Source organism: Siphateles boraxobius, unplaced genomic scaffold (assembly GCF_051911475.1).
Source record: "Siphateles boraxobius isolate OS27281-9 unplaced genomic scaffold, OSU_SipBor_1 5, whole genome shotgun sequence".
Lineage (NCBI taxonomy): Eukaryota > Metazoa > Chordata > Actinopteri > Cypriniformes > Leuciscidae > Siphateles > Siphateles boraxobius.
The window spans coordinates 540001-563060 of record NW_027509141.1 but is presented as its reverse complement, the minus strand read 5'-3'; the positions used below and the strand labels follow the sequence as shown (position 1 = coordinate 563060).

The following is a 23060-nucleotide window of genomic DNA, read 5'->3' as shown; positions in this document are numbered from 1 at the left end:
ATTGTGGCATTTCTTTGAGGTTTAGAATACAGTATTCCTGAAATTCTTTTGTTTTTTATTAATTGAATAAAGAACTCTGACTCGTATTCTGTCCAAACACTCCGTGTCATCTACATCAGGTGACAAACTGTTTCCATTGCAGTTTTGCGAAATATCTATTTTTCAAATTGCCTGAAAAACTTTTTTACAATAATTGGGAGTTTTTGCGAAATTGACGTGTTTCAATTGGGCGTATTTTCAATTCGCAATTTCAATTTCCGCAATTTGGAGGGTAATGGAAACCTGGCTTTTGACAAGCTATAATAACAAATCTGGGTGGTATTTTGAGCTGAAACTTCACAGACAAATTCTGAGGACATCAGAGATTTATATTACATCATGTGAAAATGGGCATAATAGGTCACCTTTAATCAACCTTCACATCTATCTATCTATCTATCTATCTATCTATCTATCTATCTATCTATCTATCTATCTATCTATCTATCTATCTATCTATCTATCTATCTATCTATCTATCTATCTAGGACTGTTATATTTTGGATCAGGGGGGAATGTCAATATTTGTGTGGAAGGGAAAGACGGCCAACAAGGCGGAGAGACAAGCAGCAATGACTCGAGCTCTGGTGAGTTTATTCCCTTCATTAAATCAGCTGATTCCTTACTGGTTGCACTTTATTATACAGTCCACTTTAGACATTCTCCTGACTATGAGTAACTGTGCAACTACATGTCAACTATAGTCATTATATAGGGTTGGTAGAATAAGTTGCAAAGTCAGGAGAATGTCTGAAGTTTCACATGTAATGAAAGTGTTGTGTGCTAATGTGACTGATTCTGCAGGAGTTCATAAAACTGAAGGGATATCCTCTCAGCACTAAAGTGGAGTCTCTTAGTGACGGAGGGGAATCGGCTCTGTTTAAGCAACTCTTCATGAACTGGAGGGTCCGAGAGCAGACTACGGGTCTGGGCCGAACACACACCGTGGGGAGAGTCGGTATGAGTCTCACACACACTTTCAGAGGAAGGCCTGTTTTTTAATGTCTTTAAACCTCAGTTACACTGACCTTCTGTTTGTAATCTCCCTATTATAGTTTACATTCTATTTCACTGTTCCAGACCTCCAGAGACGGTCAATAAATGGTGGAAAGAGTCGCGTCTCGCACATCACATCGAGAATCTCGTATCAATTCAGTCACACGTGCCCTCGACCGCTGACATGTCAGAAGCTATATCAGCTTCACAATTCGTCATGGTCGGTCTCTTTGTCATTTTCGCGGAAGGATCTTGCTCGAGTGTGCACAGCTTTTGGGTTGGCATTGCTTCCTGCTGTAGCTGTGCCTCGAGGAAAAACAGAGATATGCAATTTTGCGTTGGACTTAATGGACTTTATTAGATTGTTTTCAGATCCGAGACTCCGGCCACTAGAGTTGAGTGAGTGTTGTGAGAACTTATTGGTTAACCAGGGTTCTCTTTTTTCACGGTGTGTATACCTATTGCAATCAATTTGTGTTACATCTGCGCTCACTGGTAAACCAAGCTGAAGTTATTGTGTGCAGTTACTGTGACAACTACTTAACACGGATATCACTGGAGTGCAATATTTATCGCTGATATTAACCCATTGGTTGACCAGGGTTGTTTTCTAGGCGGTATGACTGCCTCATGTTCCACATGCTTAAGTCCTATAGACCTTATGGATGCCCATGTTCAATGTCCTGCCTGTCTAGGTATCGAACATCTCAGGGAGGCTTTAACTGACCCTTGCCCAGAATGTAATTTGATGCCTTTGGAGGTAAGGCAACAAAGGTTGGCAAAATTTTAACCTGAAGTTCAATTTTTTTTGGCACCAGTCAAAACCAAGTTTCGGACTGCTAGCAAGGGCTCAGCTAGTATAACTGAAGGTCTCCAAGGAAGAAGCAGACCCTGGATGCAACACTATCCCACCAGGTAGCTGAGCCATCTAATGCTGTTTTAGGGCATTCAGGCAAGTCATTTCCTTCTGCTACTCAGAGCACAAGTACGGAAGTGAGAACATCTGTGCTGAACCCCTTGTTGACCTGGTTTGAACCAGCAGCTGTAAGTTCTAGGGATGAACTGGACACATTATCTCTGGCAGTCTCAGATTCATTAGTCGCTGATGAGCAAGACCGTTATACACCCTTGGAGGAGACTTCTGCTGTGCATGCCTAGTCTCAGCACTCTCATAGTGATGAGGGTTCAAGCATTCAAGGTGCTGGTTCTTCAGTGGCATTTTCATTGCAAGACACAATCAAGATGGCCCTTGCTAAGTTGAATTTGAACCTACCTTCTCCATCACTTGGGCCTTCAAAACTCTTGCGTCATCCGGTTGTCCGACCATGGGATTTCCTGATACCTAGCTGTCCTGACTTTACTGATGTTGTTTTCTCAGCATTTCGCTCTGCCCCTTCTTCCAGACCGGATCGAGTAGCACGCACTTTAGCCGCAATGGCTGAAGCCCAGGAGACGGGGCTCTGTAACATGTCTCCTGTAGAGCCATGTATCTCTTCTTTGGTGGTATCTCCAGATGAGGCCCTTAAGGTACAGTTACGCTGCCCCAACCTGGAATGCAGGTGTACTGATGATTTATTGGTTCGTGTATAACACTGTGTCAGGATTGACTCGTGTTGGAAATTCAATGATTTGTCTTCTGCTGGGACTTCATTCGACCCTGTCTACCAGATAATACTGCATTGGAACTTCTTGATGCTTCTCCGCAGGCATTGGGATCAATTGCCTTCTCTAGTGGAAAGGCTCTTGGGCTTGTTACGTAGGCTAGACGCAAAGTTTGGCTAGCTCAATCCAAGCCTCCAGAGGAATGTACCCATCGCCCCGCACCACAGAAGGTTCCTTCAGTTCACTTTTCAGAGCAGGATGTATCAGTTCAGGGTTCTTCCATTCAGCCTCTCTCTTTCTCCCCGGGTCTTCACACGCGTCATGCAGGTGGCACTGGAACCACTTCAACGAAAGGGCATGCTCATTCTTCCGATTCTAGACATTTGGCTGTTGTGCGCCAGGTCATCACAGCAAGCTGTCAACAACACGCACCATCTGTTGTCTCATGTTGCTGCTCTGGGTCTGAAGGTGAATTTTCAGAAAAGCTGCCTAACTACAAGTCAGTCAGCGTGCTTTCTGGGCATGCAATTAGAATCCAGGGAAATGAGAGCTACCCTCACAGAAGGCAGAAGGCAGGTGTTGCAGACAAGCATGTTAAAGTTTGAGTAAGCTGACCTTTATCAGTTTCCTAAGGCTGGCAGGTCTTTTCACACCGGCGTCATCAGTCATTCAGCTAGGCCTGTTGCAACTTCATCTGTTCCAACATTGGTTGATAGACAAACGTTTGCCTCCCACAGGAGCACAGATGGCTCCCCTTAGTGAGTGGGGAGGACTTTGGCAGAACCTAGGTATTCGGGGCAGTTGGGACCCACAGCTAAGGGCTATTCATATCATTCTACTGGATTGGTGGGCAGTATTTTTCCTGAGACATTTCAAGCAGGAACTATTAGGGAGAGACATTCTGGTAAAGACGGACACCACCACAGTGGTTATTTTAATTAATCACCAAGGGGGCACCAGGTCCCTACCCTGTCTCCAGTTGACAAGAAGGCTTCTGTTGTGGGCAAACAAGCACTTTCTTTCAGTCAGAGCAACTAATAATAATAATAATTCATTACATTTATGTAGCGTTTTTCTCTGCACTCGAAGCGCTTTACATAGAAGCAGGAATCTCCTCAACCACCCACCAATGTGCAGCATCACCTGGATGATGCGATGACAGCCATATTGCGCCAGAACACACACACCACCTTACTGGTGGAGAGGAGAGGGTGATGAAGCCAATTATTATATATACATATATATGGGGATGATTAGGAGGCCATGATGGACAGAGGCCACTGGGCAAATTTGGCCAGGATGCCGGGGTTACACCCCTACTCGTTTTGAAAGACATCCTGGGATTTTTTATGACCACAGAGAGTCAGGACCTCGGTTTAACGTGGTTTTCCCAGGAGGTCTCCCATCCAGGTACTAACCAGGCTCAACCCTGCCTAGCTTCAGTGGGCAACCAGTCTTGGACTACAGGGTGATATGGCTGCTAGCTCAACTCACATCCCTGGTCCCTGCAACAGTGTAGCAGACATACTTTCTCGCTCAGAGCCGAGACCAGAGGAATGGTGTCTGCACAAGGAAGTTGTTCAGTCAATTTCGAGGAGCTACGGAATAGTGGCCGTGGACCTTTTCGTCAGCAGGACAACAACTCATTGTCCGCTATGGTTTTCAGCCCAGGAGGAGGAGGGTTCATTGGGCCCACGAATGGCAGGCACTTCTCCTCTATGTCTTTCCCCCAATTCCACTCCTTTGGTCCATCCTGAGACAAGTGCAGGAGAAGCATCACAGGCTCATTCTAGTGGTTCCTTGTTGGCCAGCAATGCCTTGGTTCAGTCTCTTATCAACTCAAATAACGGGGCCGCCAACGGGGCCGCCGCCTGCCACCGTGGAAGGATCTGGCCCCTGGGCTTGAGATGGTGCTCTCTCAGTGTTCAGCGGGAGAAAGGAATACGGTTATGAGCCTTCAACACGCCATACTTACGCCAGTAAGTGGAAACTGTATGTCTCTTGGTGCACAGATCGTGCTCTCAACCCAGTTGATTGTCCCATCAGTGTGGTGCTGGACTTTTGTAATACTTTAGTTGGATACTGGATGTTCTCCAGCCACACTTAAAGTGTTTGTGGCTGCCCTGTCTGCTTATTGGTATCATATGGAGCAGGTGTCAATTGGTGCCAATAGGGTAGTGGCTTTTCTCAAAGGAGCCGTATGGCTAAAGCCACCAGTACGGGTAGTGTGTACTCAGTTGGATTTACGGATGGTGTTGGACAGTCAGATATTAGAAGCCTTTCTATGAAGACAGCATTTCTATTAGTCATAACATCAGCCAAAAGGGTCGGTGAGTGTCCACAGTATCTCAGGTGGGGGGCCAGAGGGCAATCAAGTTACACTTTGGCCGAACCCAGCACTTCAGCCCAAGGTATTGTCGCCTCAATTCACAAACCAACGCATTTAGCTGGCGGCGTTTATACAAGAGGACAAGGTGGCCCTATGTCCAGTCTGTATGTTGAGGCAGTATGTATCAAAGACTGCCCCATGGCGTACCACTGACCAGCTTTTGGTCTGCTTTGGGCCCGGAAGAAAAGGTGCACCCCTGTCAAAGCAAAGTCACTATTGGTGAGGCATATCGTTCAACAGGCCACATATTGCCTACATCTGTTAAATGTCATTCAACTCGGGCAGTGGCCACTTCTTAGGCAGCATTATGTGGCGTGCCTCTCTCAGAGATATGTGCAGACCATGGGCATCACTTTGCACATTCACAAGGTTCTATAGAATTAATGTGGCTCCTACTACTTTTAGTTCTGCTATATTGCCAGAAAATGTTTGAGCTTCACATCCTCGTGACTTGGCTACATTCGTCATTGACATTGAGAATGACTAAAGAGACCGACCGTGACGTATTGAGAAGCTGATATAGCTTCTGACATGTCAGCGTTCGAGGTCAAATGTGACTGAATTGTTACGAGATTCTCGGTGTGATACGTGAGATGCTTTTATCCACAGAAGATTAGCAATATTTGTAATATACAATGACAGTTTATTACAAAATGTGGAAGCTTGTTTGGGCCAAAAGTTTATAACTTTTTTATAACAAAGAATTGTGAGACAAAAAGTCGCATTTAAATTTTTAATTTTTTTATTCCGTAGTGGGTACAAGCTTCCTTAGTTTACTAGACAGCTGGAATAGGAAGCCAGATATGGAAATTTTGAGCAATAGTTTATTAAATGAACACACAAACAAAATAAATACATGTAGGAATGATGTGAACAAAACAAGAATCATGAATCCACACTGGAAGAAGATGATAAGAATCAAAACAGGGAAGGACAGAGTCAATCATTCAAATAGGGAACGGAAACACAAACGGCTTCACAAACTTACATGTCATCATTTATCCAACCTCAAAAAACACAGTTTTATAAGGAACACATTATAGAAAATGTAGGCCGTTTTGACCGTTTTTGGACACAAAAAATGAAACGTATTGCCATTAATGTCAGTCCTAATGATATCTGTTTGCTTCAGTTGAAAGTTACACTGCTAATAATAATGTTTTCCAGCACACATATCTAAACATTCTTAAATCAAGATACATTTACTGGAGAACAAACATGACTGAAGATATTAATTCAATCCAATTCAATTCACATTTATTTGTATAGCGCTTTTCACAATACTCATAGTTTCAAAGCAGCTTCACAGAAAATGCATGAGTTCACATTACAAGTTGGAATGATCTATTATCAGAGGTAACTGTCTCTAAGTTATGTATTTCAGAAATGTACATATACAAATCACAAGCTAAAAATTTATTAATTTAAACGATGTAATAATTTAAGGCAGAAACAATGAGCTCATTGAAGTAATGAATACATGTTTGTTGACAAATGTTTGTTTGATTGACGTATAGAAAATTTTAGTATTTTGTTTTTTTTTAATGATAGATTTATCAAAATTATGTGAATTTTTGAGCAAATGTCTGTCAATGAGGTCAGAAAAAAAAATTGACCCCTCTGACCCCAATGGCCCCAATATTTGTTTTTGTTTTAAGCAAAAATCCTGAGGAAAACCCTGACTTTTTGCAGTGTACCAAATGTACTCTGTAAAAGTGTTCAGTTCACTTATACCCCTTTTCCACCAAAGCATTTTGAGAGCCGGTTCGGAGCCGGTGCCTACTCGCGAACCGGTTCTTTGTGTTTCGACAGCCAAAGAACCGGTTTTCGGCCAGGAAAACTGGTTCCAAAGCGGCACCAACTCTTTGCTGGACTAGAACCAGAGAACCGTTCTTTTACCACCGTGTCATGCTTACGGCGGGGCTGGAGGCGGGTTTAGATGTGTCCTAAACATATTTTATGACCGCAAAGCCAGGAGAAACATTTGCAGAAACACGATGTAGTCCACCATTGTAATTATTATGCTTGAAGTTAATGCAAGCGTTTCTAGCTTTTTTTAAATTTTATTTTTTTATTGAAAACATTATGTAAGCAAAGAAGAAAACAGTCAAAATATAGAACAAATAAACGGAAAGAAAAAAAGACACAAGACAGAGGTACATAACTAATCAGAAATGATTACATATCAAAGGAAAAGATTAAAAGACTTACTTATTTCAATTGTTTTTAAAGCCTTCATGGAACACAAGTTAGAGATAATCCCAAAATAATGTACTTGCTAGCGTTTCTGTATGGCGACGTACACAGTGACGTAACGACGTCGTTCGCTGGGCGCTCTAGTCAGTGGGAAAACAAACCGGTTCTGAGAAGGTTCGCAAGTTGAACCAACTCCGAACTAACTTTGAACCAGCACCAGTTCCGAACCCGTTCTTTTTTGGTGGAAAAGGGGTATTAAAGGATAATTCCGGTATTTAGCACTTTGAGTCTGTTTTCTAGTTTCAAAACTGTGCAACTCACTGTATTTCGCTACCCTACTTGTTTTGGAACATCAACGAACACCACTAACCACTCGGTGAGTTGCACAGTTTTGAAAACAAACGTTAACAGTTGTTTTAGGGACATGTTTGTGCATGCCCATAGATAGCCACTCTGAAGCGGTCAAAGGCGATTCTAAAAGAGTCAAAAAGTCGAGACAGGACCCATCGTCAAAATTTCTGTGTCCACCACTGTAGTTCATCCAAAACAAACTAGAAAACAGACTCAAAGTGCTAAATACCGGAATTATCCTTTAAAAAAATTAGTTCACCTGTTGCCTAAAAATTATTAAGTAAATAAACGTAATAATTAATTGAAAAAATTAAGTTATGTGACAGATCTGGGCAGGTGGAGTTGGCGAGGTGGAGGTTTCAAAGGACAGATCTGGGCAGGTGGAGCTGGGGAGGTGGAGGGGTTCAAAGGACAGATCTGGGCAGGTGGAGCTTGGGAGGTGGAGGGTTCATAGGAAAGATCTGGGCAGGTGGAGCTGGGGAGGTGGAGGGTTCATAGGAAAGATCTGGGCAGGTGGAGCTTGGGAGGTGGAGGGTTCAGAGGACAGATCTGGGCAAGTGGAGCTTGGGAGGTGGAGGGGTTCAAAGGACAGGATCTGGGCAGGTGGAGCTGGTGAAAACTTAAGCAGTTTATTTACTTAATAATTTCAAGGCAAGGGGTTTCCTCAATTATTTTTAAGTTAAGTCAACTGATTACTTTTTCAGTGTGGAAGTTCTGCTCTACATGCAGCTGTGATGTTAATTTCATTAGGACCGTAATCTTTGCTGTTTCTTCTCATTAATCAGCTGATGTCCCTCAAGAGAAGTTTGATGCCAGTCGGATGCATGTGATGCCCGATGTTGCAGCGCAAGAGCGTATGGTGGATGATGGCAGCGGACAGAAACAGGTAAAGAGGATTACTAAGATCTGATCAGCTAACAGGAGGATTCTGCAATCAGAACACGAGATCATGGGAAACAGAAATAGACACAAATAGAAGTCTTCTCCATCCTCAGGTGTGGCGCATTGAGAATTTGGAGATGGTGGAGGTGAATCCTGAAATGCATGGATACTTCTATGGAGGAGATTGCTATCTAATTCTATACAGCTATGATATTAATGGCAGGAAGAGCCACATTCTTTACATGTGGAAGGTAAAGTAACATTTCCCTTATGCATGTAGAACAGAGGAAAGAGTTTTATATAATTAACCCTTTTACACCCTGATGGCATTTTAATGATTTCACATCTAAGTGGCATACTTAAAAGTATAATTTATAACTCTACAAAAACAAGTTATTATCAAGTACATGGTCTCATTTGATAGAAAACCTTTCAAATAAAAAAAAAAAGAGATACTTTGGTCATTTTTGGAGGTTCCCAGAAAACCCCCAGAAAAAGGATGCAATTTATTGATTTATTTTGTTAATATACATGGATGACATGATGACTATTAGAAAGCATATTTGGAATGTCATAAAATCAACTTTGGGCTTATTTACAATCATGTCAACTGCATCTGAACCAAATGTTGTGTTGATATCTCAAAGCAATCAAAAGTTCTGCCGTTTGGTTGCACATGAATGATAAAAGTAACCCTATGGTTCTCCTGAAGGGCCGTCATGCGTCTCAGGATGAAGTGACGGCCTGTGCGTATCAGTCCGTGACCCTGGACCAACAGTACGGTGGCCAGCCGGTTCAAGTCCGAGTCTGCATGGGGAAGGAACCGCGACACTTCATGGCCATTTTTAAGGGAAAAATGGTGATCTTTGAGGTAGTGAACCACTTGCTGTCTGTCTTAACTCAAGCATTAATTGCACTAAATGGTATATCTAGATATAATAGTTCTGTGCTCAACTACAATATTTGTCTTTTTAACTTTCACAGACATGCTCTTAATACACCAAAGTGACATTCCATATTCATATTATAATGCAAAATTGACTTTTAATGATTAATTTGCTGCAGAAAGTGGTTCAATTTGTAATCCCATTGTAATGACACAACCCAACCTACATGATTTTTTTGCTTACTTGTTATCCTACTTTAGTTTTGAATTTAAATATCCAAAAGACATTTAAATAAATGTTGACACATTTTACAACATTTTACGGTTCATGTGATCTAAAAGGGCTTGGCTTTGGAAAATAATTAGCAAGAACAAAAGAACTACAAAGACCATGATTAGAACTATAAAAGGAACATGAACTCAAATGACAATTTTCAGAATAAAAAAAAATGCCAAAGCATGTGGTCCTGACAAGGAGTTATTAAACAGCAATAAAGCACACGAGACTGGAGTAGTGAACTTCCTCCATCTTGTTTACTCGTTCATTTCCATTCTTACATTACGTCAGAACACAACATTTTTCAAAATAGTAGTCAACAATACAATTCACTTATGAGCACAACAGACACAAAATAAATCCTTTCCATTTATAAATTTAAGTAGATTTAACATAATGAAATTAAACTTTTTGAGTATAGATCTGAATTTAATTGGTCGTAATTGATGAATTTGGTCTGGGTGGACTAGATCTACTTCGCTGCTGCTGTAGAGTAAGTATGGACTTGCTACAGCTAATAGATACACAAACACACTTCTGTCAGCATGTAAGATCTGCTGCTGCTGCTGCATAAATAGTCATACATCAATCTGTAGCCGATCTGAGCAGGTGGAGCTGGGGAGGTGGAGTGGTTAAGAGGACAGATCTGGGCAGGTGGAGCTGGGAAGGTGGACGGGTTCAGAGGACAGATCTGGGCAGGTGGAGCTGGGGGAGGGGAGTGGTTCAGAGGACAGATCTGGGCAGGTGGAGCTGGGGAAGTGGAGTGGTTCAGAGGACAGATCTGGGCAGGTGGAGCTGGGGAGTTGGACGGGTTCAGAGGACACATCTGGGTAGGTGGAGCTGGGGAGGTGGAGTGGTTCAGAGGACAGATCTGGGCAGGTGGAGCTGGGTAGGTGGACGGGTTCAGAGGACAGATCTGGGCAGGTGGAGCTGGGGAAGTGGAGTGGTTCAGAGGACAGATCTGGGCAGGTGGAGCGGGGGAAGTGGAGTGGTTCAGAGGACAGATCTGGGCATGTGGAGCTGGGGAGGTGGAGGGGTTCAGAGGAAAGATCTGGGCAGGTGGAGCTGGGGAGGTGGATGGGTTCAGAGGACAGATCTGGGCAGGTGGAGCTGGGGAGGTGGATAGGTTCAGAGGACAGATCTGGGCAGGTGGAGCTGGGGAGGTGGATGGGTTCAGAGGACAGATCTGGACAGGTGGAGCTGGGGAGGTGGAGGGGTTCAGAGGACAGATCTGGGCAGCTGGAGCTGGGGAGGTGGAGGGTTCAGAGGACAGATCTGGGAAGGTGGAGCTGGGGAGGTGGAGGATTCAGAGGACAGATCTGGGCAGGTGGAGTTGGGGAGATGGAGGGTTCAGAGGACTGATCTGGGCAGGTGGAGCTAGGGATGTGGAGGGTTCAGAGTACAGATCTGGGCAGGTGGAGCTGGGGAGGTGGAGGATTCAGAGGACAGATCTGGGCAGCTGGAGCTGGGGAGGTGGAGGGTTCAGAGGACAGATCTGGGCAGGTGGAGCTGGGGAGGTGGAGGGGATCAGAGGACAGATCTAGGCAGGTGGAGGGGATCAGAGGACAGATCTGGGCAGGTGGAGGGGATCAGAGGACAGATCTGGGCAGGTGGAGCTGGGTAGGTGGACGGGTTCGGAGGACAGATCTGGGCAGGTGGAGCTGGGGAAGTGGAGTGGTTCAGAGGACAGATCTGGGCAGGTGGAGCTGGGGAAGTGGAGTGGTTCAGAGGACAGATCTGGGCATGTGGAGCTGGGGAGGTGGAGGGGTTCAGAGGACAGATCTGGGCAGGTGGAGCTGGGGAGGTGGATGGGTTCAGAGGACAGATCTGGGCAGGTGGAGCTGGGGAGGTGGAGGGTTCAGAGGACAGATCTGGGCAGCTGGAGCTGGGGAGGTGGAGGGTTCAGAGGACAGATCTGGGCAGGTGGAGCTGGGGAGTTGGAGGGGATCAGAGGACAGATCTAGGCAGGTGGAGGGGATCAGAGGACAGATCTGGGCAGGTGGAGGGGATCAGAGGACAGATCTGGGCAGGTGGAGCTGGGTAGGTGGACGGGTTCAGAGGACAGATCTGGGCTGGTGGAGCTGGGGAAGTGGAGTGGTTCAGAGGACAGATCTGGGCAGGTGGAGCTGGGGAAGTGGAGTGGTTCAGAGGACAGATCTGGGCATGTGGAGCTGGGGAGGTGGAGGGGTTCAGAGGACAGATCTGGGCAGGTGGAGCTGGGGAGGTGGATGGATTCAGAGGACAGATCTGGGCAGGTGGAGCTGGGGAGGTGGATGGGTTCAGAGGACAGATCTGGGCAGGTGGAGCTGGGGAGATGAAGGGGTTCAGAGGACAGATCTGGGCAGGTGGAGCTGGGGAGGTGGAGTGGTTCAAAGGACAGATCTGGGCAGGTGGAGCTGGGGAGGTGGAGGGGTTTAGATGGCTGATCTGGGCAGGTGGAGCTAGGGATGTGGAGGGTTCAGAGTACAGATCTGGGCAGGTGGAGCTGGGGAGGTGGAGGGTTCAGAGGACAGATCTGGGCAGCTGGAGCTGGGGAGGTGGAGGGCTCAGAGGACAGATCTGGGAAGGTGGAGCTGGGGAGGTGGAGGATTCAGAGGACAGATCTGGGCAGGTGGAGCTGGGGAGGGGGAGGGTTCAGAGGACAGATCTGGGCAGGTGGAGCTGGGGAGGTGGAGGGGATCAGAGGACAGATCTGGGCAGGTGGAGGGGATCAGAGGACAGATCTGGGTAGGTGGAGCTGGGGAGATGGAGGGTTTAGAGGACAGATCTGGGCAGGTGGAGGGTTCAGAGGACAGATCTGGGCAGGTGGAGGTGGGGAGGTGGAGGATTCAGAGGACAGACTTGGGCATGTGGAGCTGGGGAGGTGGAGGGGTTCAGAGGACAGATCTGGGCAGGTGGAGCTGGGGAGGTGGAGGGTTCAGAGGACAGATCTGGGAAGGTGGAGCTGGGGAGGTGGAGGATTCAGAGGACAGATCTGGGCAGTTGGAGCTGGGCAGGTGGAGGGTTCAGAGGACAGATCTGGGCAGGTGGAGCTGGGGAGGTGGAGGGGATCAGAGGACAGATCTGGGCAGGTGGAGGGGATCAGAGGACAGATCTGGGAAGGTGGAGCTGGGGATGTGGAGAGTTTAGAGGACAGATCTGGGCAGGTGGAGGGTTCAGAGGACAGATCTGGGCAGGTGGAGGTGGGGAGGTGGAGGATTCAGAGGACAAACTTGGGCAGGTGGAGCTGGGGAGGTGGAGGGGTTCAGAGGACAGATCTGGGCAGGTGGAGCTGGGGAAGTGGAGTGGTTCAGAGGACAGATCTGGGCAGGTGGAGCTGGCGATGTGGACGGGTTCAGTGGACAGATCTGGGCAGGTGGAGCTGGGGAAGTGGAGTGGTTCAGAGGACAGATCTGGGCAGGTGGAGCTGGGGAAGTGGAGTGGTTCAGAGGACAGATCTGGGCATGTGGAGCTGGGGAGGTGGAGGGGTTCAGAGGACAGATCTGGGCAGGTGGAGCTGGGGAGGTGGATGGGTTCAGAGGACAGATCTGGGCAGGTGGAGCTGGGGAGGTGGAGGGGTTTAGAGGACAGATCTGGGCAGGCGGAGCTAGGGAAGTGGAGTGGTTCAGAGGACAGATCTGGGCAGGTGGAGCTGGAGAGGTGGAGTGGTTCATAGGACAGATCTGGGCAGGTGGAGCTGGGGAGGTGGAGGGGTTTAGATGACTGATCTGTGCAGGTGGAGCTAGGGATGTGGAGGGTTCAGAGTACAGATCTGGGCAGGTGGAGCTGGGGAGGTGGAGGGTTCAGAGGACAGATCTGGCCAGGTGGAGCTGGGGAGGTGGAGGGTTCAGAGGACAGATCTGGGCAGGTGGAGCTGGGGTGGTGGAGGGGATCAGAGGACAGATCTGGGCAGGTGGAGGGGATCAAAGGACAGACCTGGGTAGGTGGAGCTGGGGAGGTGGAGGGTTTAGAGGACAGATCTGGGCAGGTGGAGGGTTCAAAGGACAGATCTGGGCAGGTGGAGCTGGGGAGGTGGAGGATTCAGAGGACAGACTTGGGCATGTGGAGCTGGGGAGGTGGAGGGGTTTAGAGGACAGATCTGGTCAGGTGGAGCTGGGTTGGTGGATGGTTCAGAGGACAGATCTGGGCAGGTGGAGTTGGCGAGGTGGAGGTTTCAAAGGACAGATCTGGGCAGGTGGAGCTGGGGAGGTGGAGGGGTTCAAAGGACAGATCTGGGCAGGTGGAGCTTGGGAGGTGGAGGGTTCATATGAAAGATCTGGGCAGGTGGAGCTGGGGAGGTGGAGGGTTCAGAGGACAGATCTGGGAAAGTGGAGCTTGGGAGGTGGAGGGGTTCAAAGGACAGGATCTGGGTAGGTGGAGCTGGTGAAAAATTACGATGTTTAAAATATGTGACGGAGAAAAAATGGCAATGAATCAAAAGACAAAGTGCGCCAGAAGTCCTACTAACAGGAACCTGACTCTTATCAGGCTATGCTATGTCAAAATATATAAGAGTTATATTGCTTAAACTGATTTTAATTGAGTAAAATGAACAATCAGCAAAAAATGACTTTGTGTAATGTTATATAATCACTATTCGACCTACTGACTCCCTTGAAATTATGCTTATTTTGGATACATCAACATCCTTCAGCATGCAAAAAGCATCATCGTTCAAAGGCATCCATTTGAACGTGAATAAATTCCAGGTTTCTGAAATTGCTTTTGTTTTCTAATAAATAAAGTTCCTTTGTTTCCATTGTAGGGAGGGACTTCCCGAAAGAGTGGCCAAGAGCCGGAGCCCCCTGTGCGCCTGTTTCAAATCAGTGGCTCTCACCCAACCAATTCAAAAGCAATAGAGGTTCCAGCTCTGGCAGGCTCTCTCAACTCCAATGATGTCTTTCTTTTGAAAAGCCAGTATGGCGTCTACCTGTGGTATGGCAAAGTACGCAGTCTTCCTACAGAAGTTGAATAACCAATAGTATTTTAATGGGAAAACACTCAGCACATGTCGCAAAGTCCAGTACTACTCTTCACATAATGGGCTTTCGCACCGGAGGAACCTTTTCATCTTTCCTAGAACTATTGGCGGAAGATCACGGAGTTTTGGCGTGTTCGCACCGCAGGAACTAGGAATGATTTTAGTTCTAGGAACTCTTTTAGATTAACTAATTTACTCCTACTCCAGAGTTGGCTAAACCAGCGCTATAGGAACTACAGTGACGGTAGTTGGCCGAACGCACGCGAAACACCAGCACCCGCCATTATTAATAAGCAGTGTAAACACACAGATTATAGCCTATATATTTACTCCAGAAACTAACTCTACAAACATGTAAAACAGTGATAGATGGAGCTCTTAACCTTTACACTGAGGAGAAAACCCAACGCTACTTCGAGGAGACCCAGAGAAACATGATTATGTATTTCTGCTCAGCAACACTGACATCAACACACGACCTACGCTAATAACTTTTCGTGTCTTAATTCACTTCAGAGTTGCTATGGCTGTGCGAACGCAACCAGGAAAACGTTCCAAGGGGAACCATTAGTTCTCGGGGAACCACACTGGTGTATAGTTCCTATAACTGTCACAGTTCTGTCACCCTTGTCTGGGTTTTCTCTTGGTTTAGTGACAGAGCTGTGACACTCCCAGTTTGTCTTGTGTTTGTCTGGTCTGTTGTGAGCACATGGCTGTCATGTTATTTCCTTGTGCCATGTGCTCTCCTGTCTATTGTCTAACCCCCCCCATCTTGTTATCTCGTTATTGGTTAATTTCCCCCACCTATTTAATCTCCCTGTGTCTGCAGTCCTGTGCTGGTTCGTTGTACAAAGTAACGTGTTTCTTGTGTACCTTCCCGTTTGTTTCAGTTCTTTGGAGTTTGTACCTTGCCTGTCTGTAATTAAATAAATTACTCTGCAACTGAATCCTCGTCTCTCGTCAACCCAACTCGTGACAATAACTGAGTTCCTAGAACTATCCGGTGCGAAAGCCCCTATAATGGACATTATTGGGAGAGCAGTAGTAACCTCTCTTGATAACCTCTCAGGGCTCCAGTGGTGATGAAAGAGCCATGGCTAAAGAGGTGAGCTCCTTCATTGGGCGAGGCTCGTCTGAGGAAATCATGGCTGAGGGACAGGAGCCAAATGAGTTTTGGGAAATCTTAGGTGGAAAAGGACCATACGCAAGCGACAGAAGGTATACTGAACAAAGTGTTGTGGTAATAGATTCAATGGGAAATAAGTTCTTTATTCTTGGCTGTTGATCTCACTTCTCCTCAAAGATTACAGATGGTTACTTTCGATCATCAACCACGCCTCTTCGAATGCTCCAATAAGACGGGCCAGTATATTGCGACTGAGGTGACCCAGTTCGCACAGGATGATCTGAGAGAGGATGACGTAATGCTTTTGGACACGTGGGATCAGGTAGAGCAACACAGTTTGAACTAGAACTATACATTTCATCTGCAATGAAAAAAAGGTTTGGTGGCTAAAAGCCTTGATATATACTCATCATGGTGAAGTTCTATTTCGTTCTTCATTTTAGGGTAAAAAGACTTTGAAACACCTTTGCAGCAATATTCTGTTAGTTAACATCCCAACACCGCCCACATTTAGATGAATATGTAAATATGTGCTGCACTATTCAGTCAATAACAAAATAAACAACACAGAAATGAGAGAACAGCAGTTCAGAAAGCATCTGAGCATAGCGATATGTTTGCAGCAGCTCTGAGATTCAGACTCCAGTCACATTTATTTATATTTATATATAAATATATTAAAAAAAAAAAAAAAAAAATATATATATATATATATATATATATATGTATACACGTTATATTATACAATTCAATTCAATTCAATTCAAATTTATTTGTATAGCGCTTTTCACAATACACATTGTCTCAAAGCAGCTTTACAGAAAGTGCATTTCGGAAATGTACATAGAAAAATACAGTTAGTTAATTAAGTAGTAATTTATGGCATAACATATCGCCGGCTTTGAGTCGTCTCTTCACAGGCGTCGAGTCGTCTCTTCACAGGCGTCGGGGCATCTGAAGTCTCCGTGAGAGGCTGGATACAAACTGGAGCTGACGAACGCTATTTACCTCGGGACTAGCGTCCCGAGATAACAGCAGAAAGGCAGATGGGAAATAATTAGCATAGCTGATGTTCATAATGTTAATGCATTCGAACTGATTCAGCAGTAGTATTAAAGGTTAAGCATTAAGTGAATGCTTGGTTAAAGAGATGCGTCTTTAATCTAGTTTTAAACTGGGACAGCGAGTCTGAGTCTCGAACAATATCAGGAAGGCTATTCCAGAGTTTAGGAGCTAAATGTGAGAACGCCCTCCCTCCTTTAGTGGACTAATATCCTAGGAATGATCAGAAGCCTCGAATTTAGTGATCTTAAAGAGCGCGATGGATTGTATGGCGATAGAAGGTCTGTTAAATACACAGGAGCTAAACCATTTAGGGCTTTATAGGTCAGTAGTAATACTTTGTAATTGATACGTAACTTAATAGGTAACCAGTGTAGAGATGATAAAATAGGTGTTATTTGATCATATTTTCTTGATCTAGTAAGAACTCTAGCAGCTGCATTTTGCACTAACTGTAGCTTGTTTATTGAGGATGCAGGACAACCAGCTAATAAAGCATTACAGTAATCTAGTCTAGAGGTCATGAATGCATGAACTAGCTTTTCTGCATCAGAAACAGATAGCATGTTACGTAGCTTAGCAATGTTTCTAAGGTGGAAAAAGGCTGTTCTTGTAACATATGAAATATGATTTTCGAAAGTCAAGTTGCGGTCTAGTATAAATCCCAGGTCTTTTACTGTAGTGGATAAAGTAACAGGACATCCTTCTAAATTAGAGTTGTATTGTGAGGGATTTTGTGGGTAGTTTTTTGGACCAATAAGTAGTACCTCCGTTTTATCTGAATTTAATAGCAGGAAATTACACGTCATCCAGCATTTTATATCATTTAGACACTCTGTCAATTTAGATAAGTTAGTGTTTTCATCTGGTCGTGATGAGATATATAATTGAGTGTCATCAGCATAACAGTGGAAATTAATTCCATGTTTTCTTATAATATTACCAAGTGGGAGCATATATATTGAGAATAGCAGAGGGTCTAACACCGATCCTTGCGGCACTCCATAGTCTACTGACATTATCTTTGATTTTTCCCCATTTAAACAGACAAAATGGTAACGGTCTGATAAGTATGATTATACAGCACTTTATAGAATAAATTGCTTTAAAATCAGCAGCTTTACAGGATTAAACATGAACAACAGTGTCAGTGTCTCTTTCTGTTAGAATCACAACATCAGTTTCTACTATAAAGCAGCTTTACAGTGTTTATACTTGCAGAAGGCGGAGCCTCAGAGCCACACCCCCCTATTACATCATCACCATTGACCAATAGTAGTGCGAGGGCGTTTACCAGCCATAGCAAACTATTCCAGAAAGTTTACTTCGGCAAGCTATTTCAAGAACTCAAGAAACAAACTCCAATAAACTTTGTTTTGGCCTGATTTTGTTTGAAATGACGTCACATCAGTGAGTTAAGTATATTGGGGCTTTAAGGGTGATATCCCAAAAATTTTACTTTCAATATCCTAACATCTAGATAATAACAAAATAACCACTGCCATAACAAAACTTTTAAAACCTTGCAGTACTTACTTCAGTATTTGGTTCTTCTAGGTATTTCTATGGATAGGAAATAAATTAAAAGCCAGTTGCGCTCACTCCATGTCGGATTCGCTATTTACATGACGGAATTTGCAAGCGAAAAAACTGAACGCTTCTCTAGCGAGGAAACGGATCAAAGCACAAGCAGACTATATACGGGACAAGCCGGATTCCACCATATCTTTATGCACACAATAACAATCTTTTACATTGTAATCCTTTTATTTTTAATATTTGGCATGTTTGTGTGTTGCTGTGTTCCCTGTGTGTGTAACTAGCAGAGTGTTGTGGACCCGCTTATAGGCTCAAATTACTAACGCGCTCTTTAAATAAAAAATAAAAAATTTCTGCGCCATTGACTTTAGAGCCGGTTTCAGTTGATAAAAGACTCAGTATTTCAGTTCCGCAAAATAGCAACGGTCCCTTAATGCGCCAGAACACACACTCGTTCTCAGGTCAGCAGCCCATGGGTTCAGAGATGGGCACAAATGCTTTTGCTATTTAAACAACGTGGCGCAGGACATGAAAATTAAAACTGCCTCGGGCTGAAACTAGTAAAACACACTTGTGTCGCGTCTGGCACTGCATTGCACCGAGTGTATGATAGGGCCCTTGATCTTTAAACACTTTTAAAACCTTGCAGTCCTTACTTCAGCGTTTGGTTCTTCTAGGTATTTCTATGGATTGGAAATGAAGCAAATGATGTGGAGCGTCGGGAATCTGTGACAACATGCCAGGAATACCTGCGGACTCACCCTGGATCCCGAGACCCCGACACTCCTATAATGATCGTGAAGCAGGGCTTTGAGCCTCCTACCTTTACCGGGTGGTTCACGGCCTGGGACCCTACCAAATGGAGTGTAGGTTTGATTTCCATTGAATTAACATAGAGAAAATGTTTACAAGCATTCTCTGCAGATGAACAACCTCTAACTCTTTTATTCTTGCATTAGGGTGGCAAAACCTACGAGCAACTGAAGGAGGAGTTAGGAGAGATTACATTGCCAACTAAAGTTGTTTCTGTATGATCTTATATACCCTAGAATATAACAAACTTTTCAGTCCATATTTGCATGATTTGCATAAAAGATTTACATAAAATGTTAATTTCCCCTGACAGAAATCCTCTGGTGAAGAGAATGAAAGCATCACACATTATCCACCGGAAATGCTGATGAACAAACTGGCTGGGGAACTGCCTGAGAATGTGGACCCCGCACACAGAGAGGTGCGTTACGCTTTATTATATCACAGCTTTAGTTTTCAGGAGCTCGAACAGACATTCAAGCAGCACTAGTTGATGCTTTTGCTCTAAATCAGGGGTGTTCAGTTGAAGTTCCAGGAGATCCGGTCTCTATATGACCTTCCCAGCAGAGATCCGGACAATAGTTTTTTGGAAGGGTTATACATTTCCATCTTCAGTAGTACTTCTTCAAAACCCTAAACAGCCATAATAACCATTAAAGATGAGGATATTGGGTCCCGAGAGCTAAACCAGTGGCGTCTGTGTTCTGGTTGGAACCAAGCCGGTCCAGAACCAGATCATGGTCCACTATTTGAGGATTCCTGCTTCTAAATCCAGCTCCCAAATCTAGTTACTCAGTATTTTTACTTGTTTTACAGTATGAATATCAAAACATTCTTAAAACAAAATACATTTACTTGAAAAGCAAAATGACTTTAGATATTAAGTCTTGTGTGATGAGGTTTGTAATGTGGAAGAAGGAGAAGACAGGGTCGCTTCAGGGAACTCACAAACTCTTTATTATTTTCCAAAATTAAAGTAACAGAGATTGTTTTGGCTTTACAGCAGCTCTAGAATAAAGTTATTGTCCAGCTAAAGTTAGTTTTGATTGATTTACTTGAGTTGCAAAGATCATTAGTTATTAACTTAGGGGCCGCTAACACGACACCGTTCTAACAGAAAACCCTTAATGCGCTCCGGCCGCTCCTCCGCACAACAGCAGTTTTGCTGTGTTCTGTAGTTTTGTAGTGTTCTGTAGGTTTGCAGTGTTCTGAAGGTTTGCAGTGTTCTGTATGTTTGCAGTGTTCTGTAGTTTTTTAGTGTTCTGTAGTTTTTAGTGTTCTGTAGGTTTGCAGTGTTCTGTATGTTTGCAGTGTTCTGTAGGTTTGCAGTGTTCTGTATGTTTGCAGTGTTCTGTAGTTTTTTAGTGTTCTGTAGTTTTTTAGTGTTCTGTAGGTTTGCAGTGTTCTGTATGTTTGCAGTGTTCTGTAGGTTTGCAGTGTTCTGTAGGTTTGCCTTTTTCTGAAGGTTTGCAGTGTTCTGTATGTTTGCAGTGTTCTGTAGTTTATTAGTGTTCTGTAGTTTTTCAGTGTTCTGTAGGTTTGCAGTGTTCTGTATGTTTGCAGTGTTCTGTAGGTTTGCAGTGTTCTGTAGGTTTGCAGTGTTCTGTAGTTTTGCAGTGTTCTGTAGTTTTGCAGTGTTCTTTATGTTTGCAGTGGTCTGTAGTAGGTTTGCAGTGGTCTGTAGTAGGTTTGCAGTGTTCTGTAGGTTTGCAGTGTTCTGTATGTTTGCAGTGGTCTGTAGTAGGTTTGCAGTGGTCTGTAGTAGGTTTGCAGTGTTCTGTAGGTTTGCAGTGTTCTGTAGGTTTGAAGTGTTCTGTAGGTTTGCAGTGTTCTGTAGTTTTGCAGTGTTCTGTAGTTTTGCAGTGTTCTGTATGTTTGCAGTATTCTGTAGTAGGTTTGCAGTGTTCTGTAGGTTTGCAGTGTTCTGTAGTTTTGCAGTGTTCTGTATGTTTGCAGTGGTCTGTAGTAGGTTTGCAGTGTTCTGTAGTAGGTTTGCAGTGTTCTGTAGGTTTGCAGTGTTCTGTAGGTTTGCAGTGTTCTGTAGGTTTGCAGTATTCTTTATGTTTGCAGTGGTCTGTAGTAGGTTTGCAGTGTTCTGTAGTTTTGCAGTGTTCTGTATGTTTGCAGTGTTCTGTAATTTTGCAGTGTTCTGTAGTTTTGCAGTGTTCTGTAGGTTTGCAGTATTCTGTATGTTTGCAGTGGTCTGTAGGTTTTCAGTGTTCTGTAGTTTTGCAGTGTTCTGTAGTTTTGCAGTGGTCTGTAGTTTTGCAGTGTTCTGTATGTTTGCAGTGGTCTGTAGTAGTTTTGCAGTGTTCTGTAGGTTTGCAGTATTCTGTATGTTTGCAGTGGTCTGTAGGTTTGCAGTGTTCTGTAGGTTTGCAGTATTCTGTATGTTTGCAGTGTTCTGTAGGTTTGCAGTTTTCTGTAGTTTTGCAGTGTTCTGTATGTTTGCAGTGGTCTGTAGTAGGTTTGCAGTGTTCTGTAGGTTTGCAGTGTTCTGTAGTTTTGCAGTGTTCTGTATGTTTGCAGTGTTCTGTAATTTTGCAGTGTTCTGTAGTTTTGCAGTGTTCTGTAGGTTTGCAGTGTTCTGTAGTTTTGCAGTGTTCTGTATGTTTGCAGTGTTCTGTAGTAGGTTTGCAGTGTTCTGTAGTAGGTTTGCAGTGTTCTGTAGGTTTGCAGTGTTCTGTAGGTTTGCAGTATTCTGTATGTTTGCAGTGGTCTGTAGTAGGTTTGCAGTGTTCTGTAGTAGGTTTGCAGTGTTCTGTAGGTTTGCAGTGTTCTGTAGGTTTGCAGTGTTCTGTAGTTTTGCAGTGTTCTGTAGTTTTGCAGTGTTCTGTAGTTTTGCAGTGTTCTGTAGGTTTGCAGTATTCTGTATGTTTGCAGTGGTCTGTAGTAGGTTTGCGGTGTTCTGTAGGTTTGCAGTGTTCTGTAGTTTTGCAGTGTTCTGTATGTTTGCAGTGTTCTGTAATTTTGCAGTGTTCTGTAGTTTTGCAGTGTTCTGTAGGTTTGCAGTATTCTGTATGTTTGCAGTGGTCTGTAGTAGGTTTGCGGTGTTCTGTAGGTTTGCAGTGTTCTGTAGTTTTGCAGTGTTCTGTAGTTTTGCAGTGTTCTGTAGGTTTGCAGTGTTCTGTAGTTTTGCAGTGTTCTGTATGTTTGCAGAGTTCTGTAGTTTTGCAGTGTTCTGTAGGTTTGCAGTGTTCCGTAGTTTTTTAGTGTTCTGTAGGTTTGCAGTGTTCTGTATGTTTGCAGAGTTCTGTAGTTTTGCAGTGTTCTGTAGGTTTGCAGTGTTCTGTAGTAGGTTTGCAGTGTTCTGTAGTAGGTTTGCAGTGTTCTGTAGGTTTGCAGTGTTCTGTAGGTTTGCAGTGTTCTGTAGTAGGTTTGCAGTGTTCTGTAGGTTTGCAGTGTTCTGTAGTAGGTTTGCAGTGTTCTGTAGTAGGTTTGCAGTGTTCTGTAGGTTTGCAGTGTTCTGTAGGTTTGCAGTATTCTGTAGTTTTGCAGTGTTCTGTAGGTTTGCAGTGTTCTGTAGGTTTGCAGTGTTCTGTAGGTTTGCAGTGTTCTGTAGTAGGTTTGCAGTGTTCTGTAGGTTTGCAGTGTTCTGTAGTAGGTTTGCAGTGGTCTGTAGGTTTGCAGTGTTCTGTAGTAGGTTTGCAGTGTTCTGTAGGTTTGCAGTGTTCTGTAGGTTTGCAGTGTTCTGTAGTTTTGCAGTGTTCTGTAGGTTTGCAGTGTTCTGTAGTAGGTTTGCAGTGTTCTGTAGGTTTGCAGTGTTCTGTAGTAGGTTTGCAGTGTTCTGTAGGTTTGCAGTGTTCTGTAGTAGGTTTGCAGTGTTCTGTAGTAGGTTTGCAGTGTTCTGTAGGTTTGCAGTGTTCTGTAGTAGGTTTGCAGTGTTCTGTAGTAGGTTTGCAGTGTTCTGTAGTAGGTTTGCAGTGTTCTGTAGGTTTGCAG

The 23060-nt window shown here is 44.4% G+C and overlaps 1 protein-coding gene across 1 annotated transcript in view; it reads left to right on the top strand.

The window, feature by feature from the left end:
- avil (advillin) overlaps positions 1 to 23060 on the top strand; it is a 42564-nt gene that overhangs the window by 15499 nt on the left and 4005 nt on the right. Inside the window, exons 10-20 of the mRNA XM_077204355.1 lie at positions 528 to 626; positions 844 to 997; positions 8359 to 8459; positions 8569 to 8706; positions 9168 to 9326; positions 14363 to 14542; positions 15648 to 15796; positions 15882 to 16026; positions 18983 to 19171; positions 19265 to 19333; positions 19432 to 19539. Coding sequence (XP_077060470.1) covers positions 528 to 626; positions 844 to 997; positions 8359 to 8459; positions 8569 to 8706; positions 9168 to 9326; positions 14363 to 14542; positions 15648 to 15796; positions 15882 to 16026; positions 18983 to 19171; positions 19265 to 19333; positions 19432 to 19539 — 1491 coding nt within the window. The remainder of the gene's footprint in view (positions 1 to 527; positions 627 to 843; positions 998 to 8358; positions 8460 to 8568; positions 8707 to 9167; positions 9327 to 14362; positions 14543 to 15647; positions 15797 to 15881; positions 16027 to 18982; positions 19172 to 19264; positions 19334 to 19431; positions 19540 to 23060) is intronic.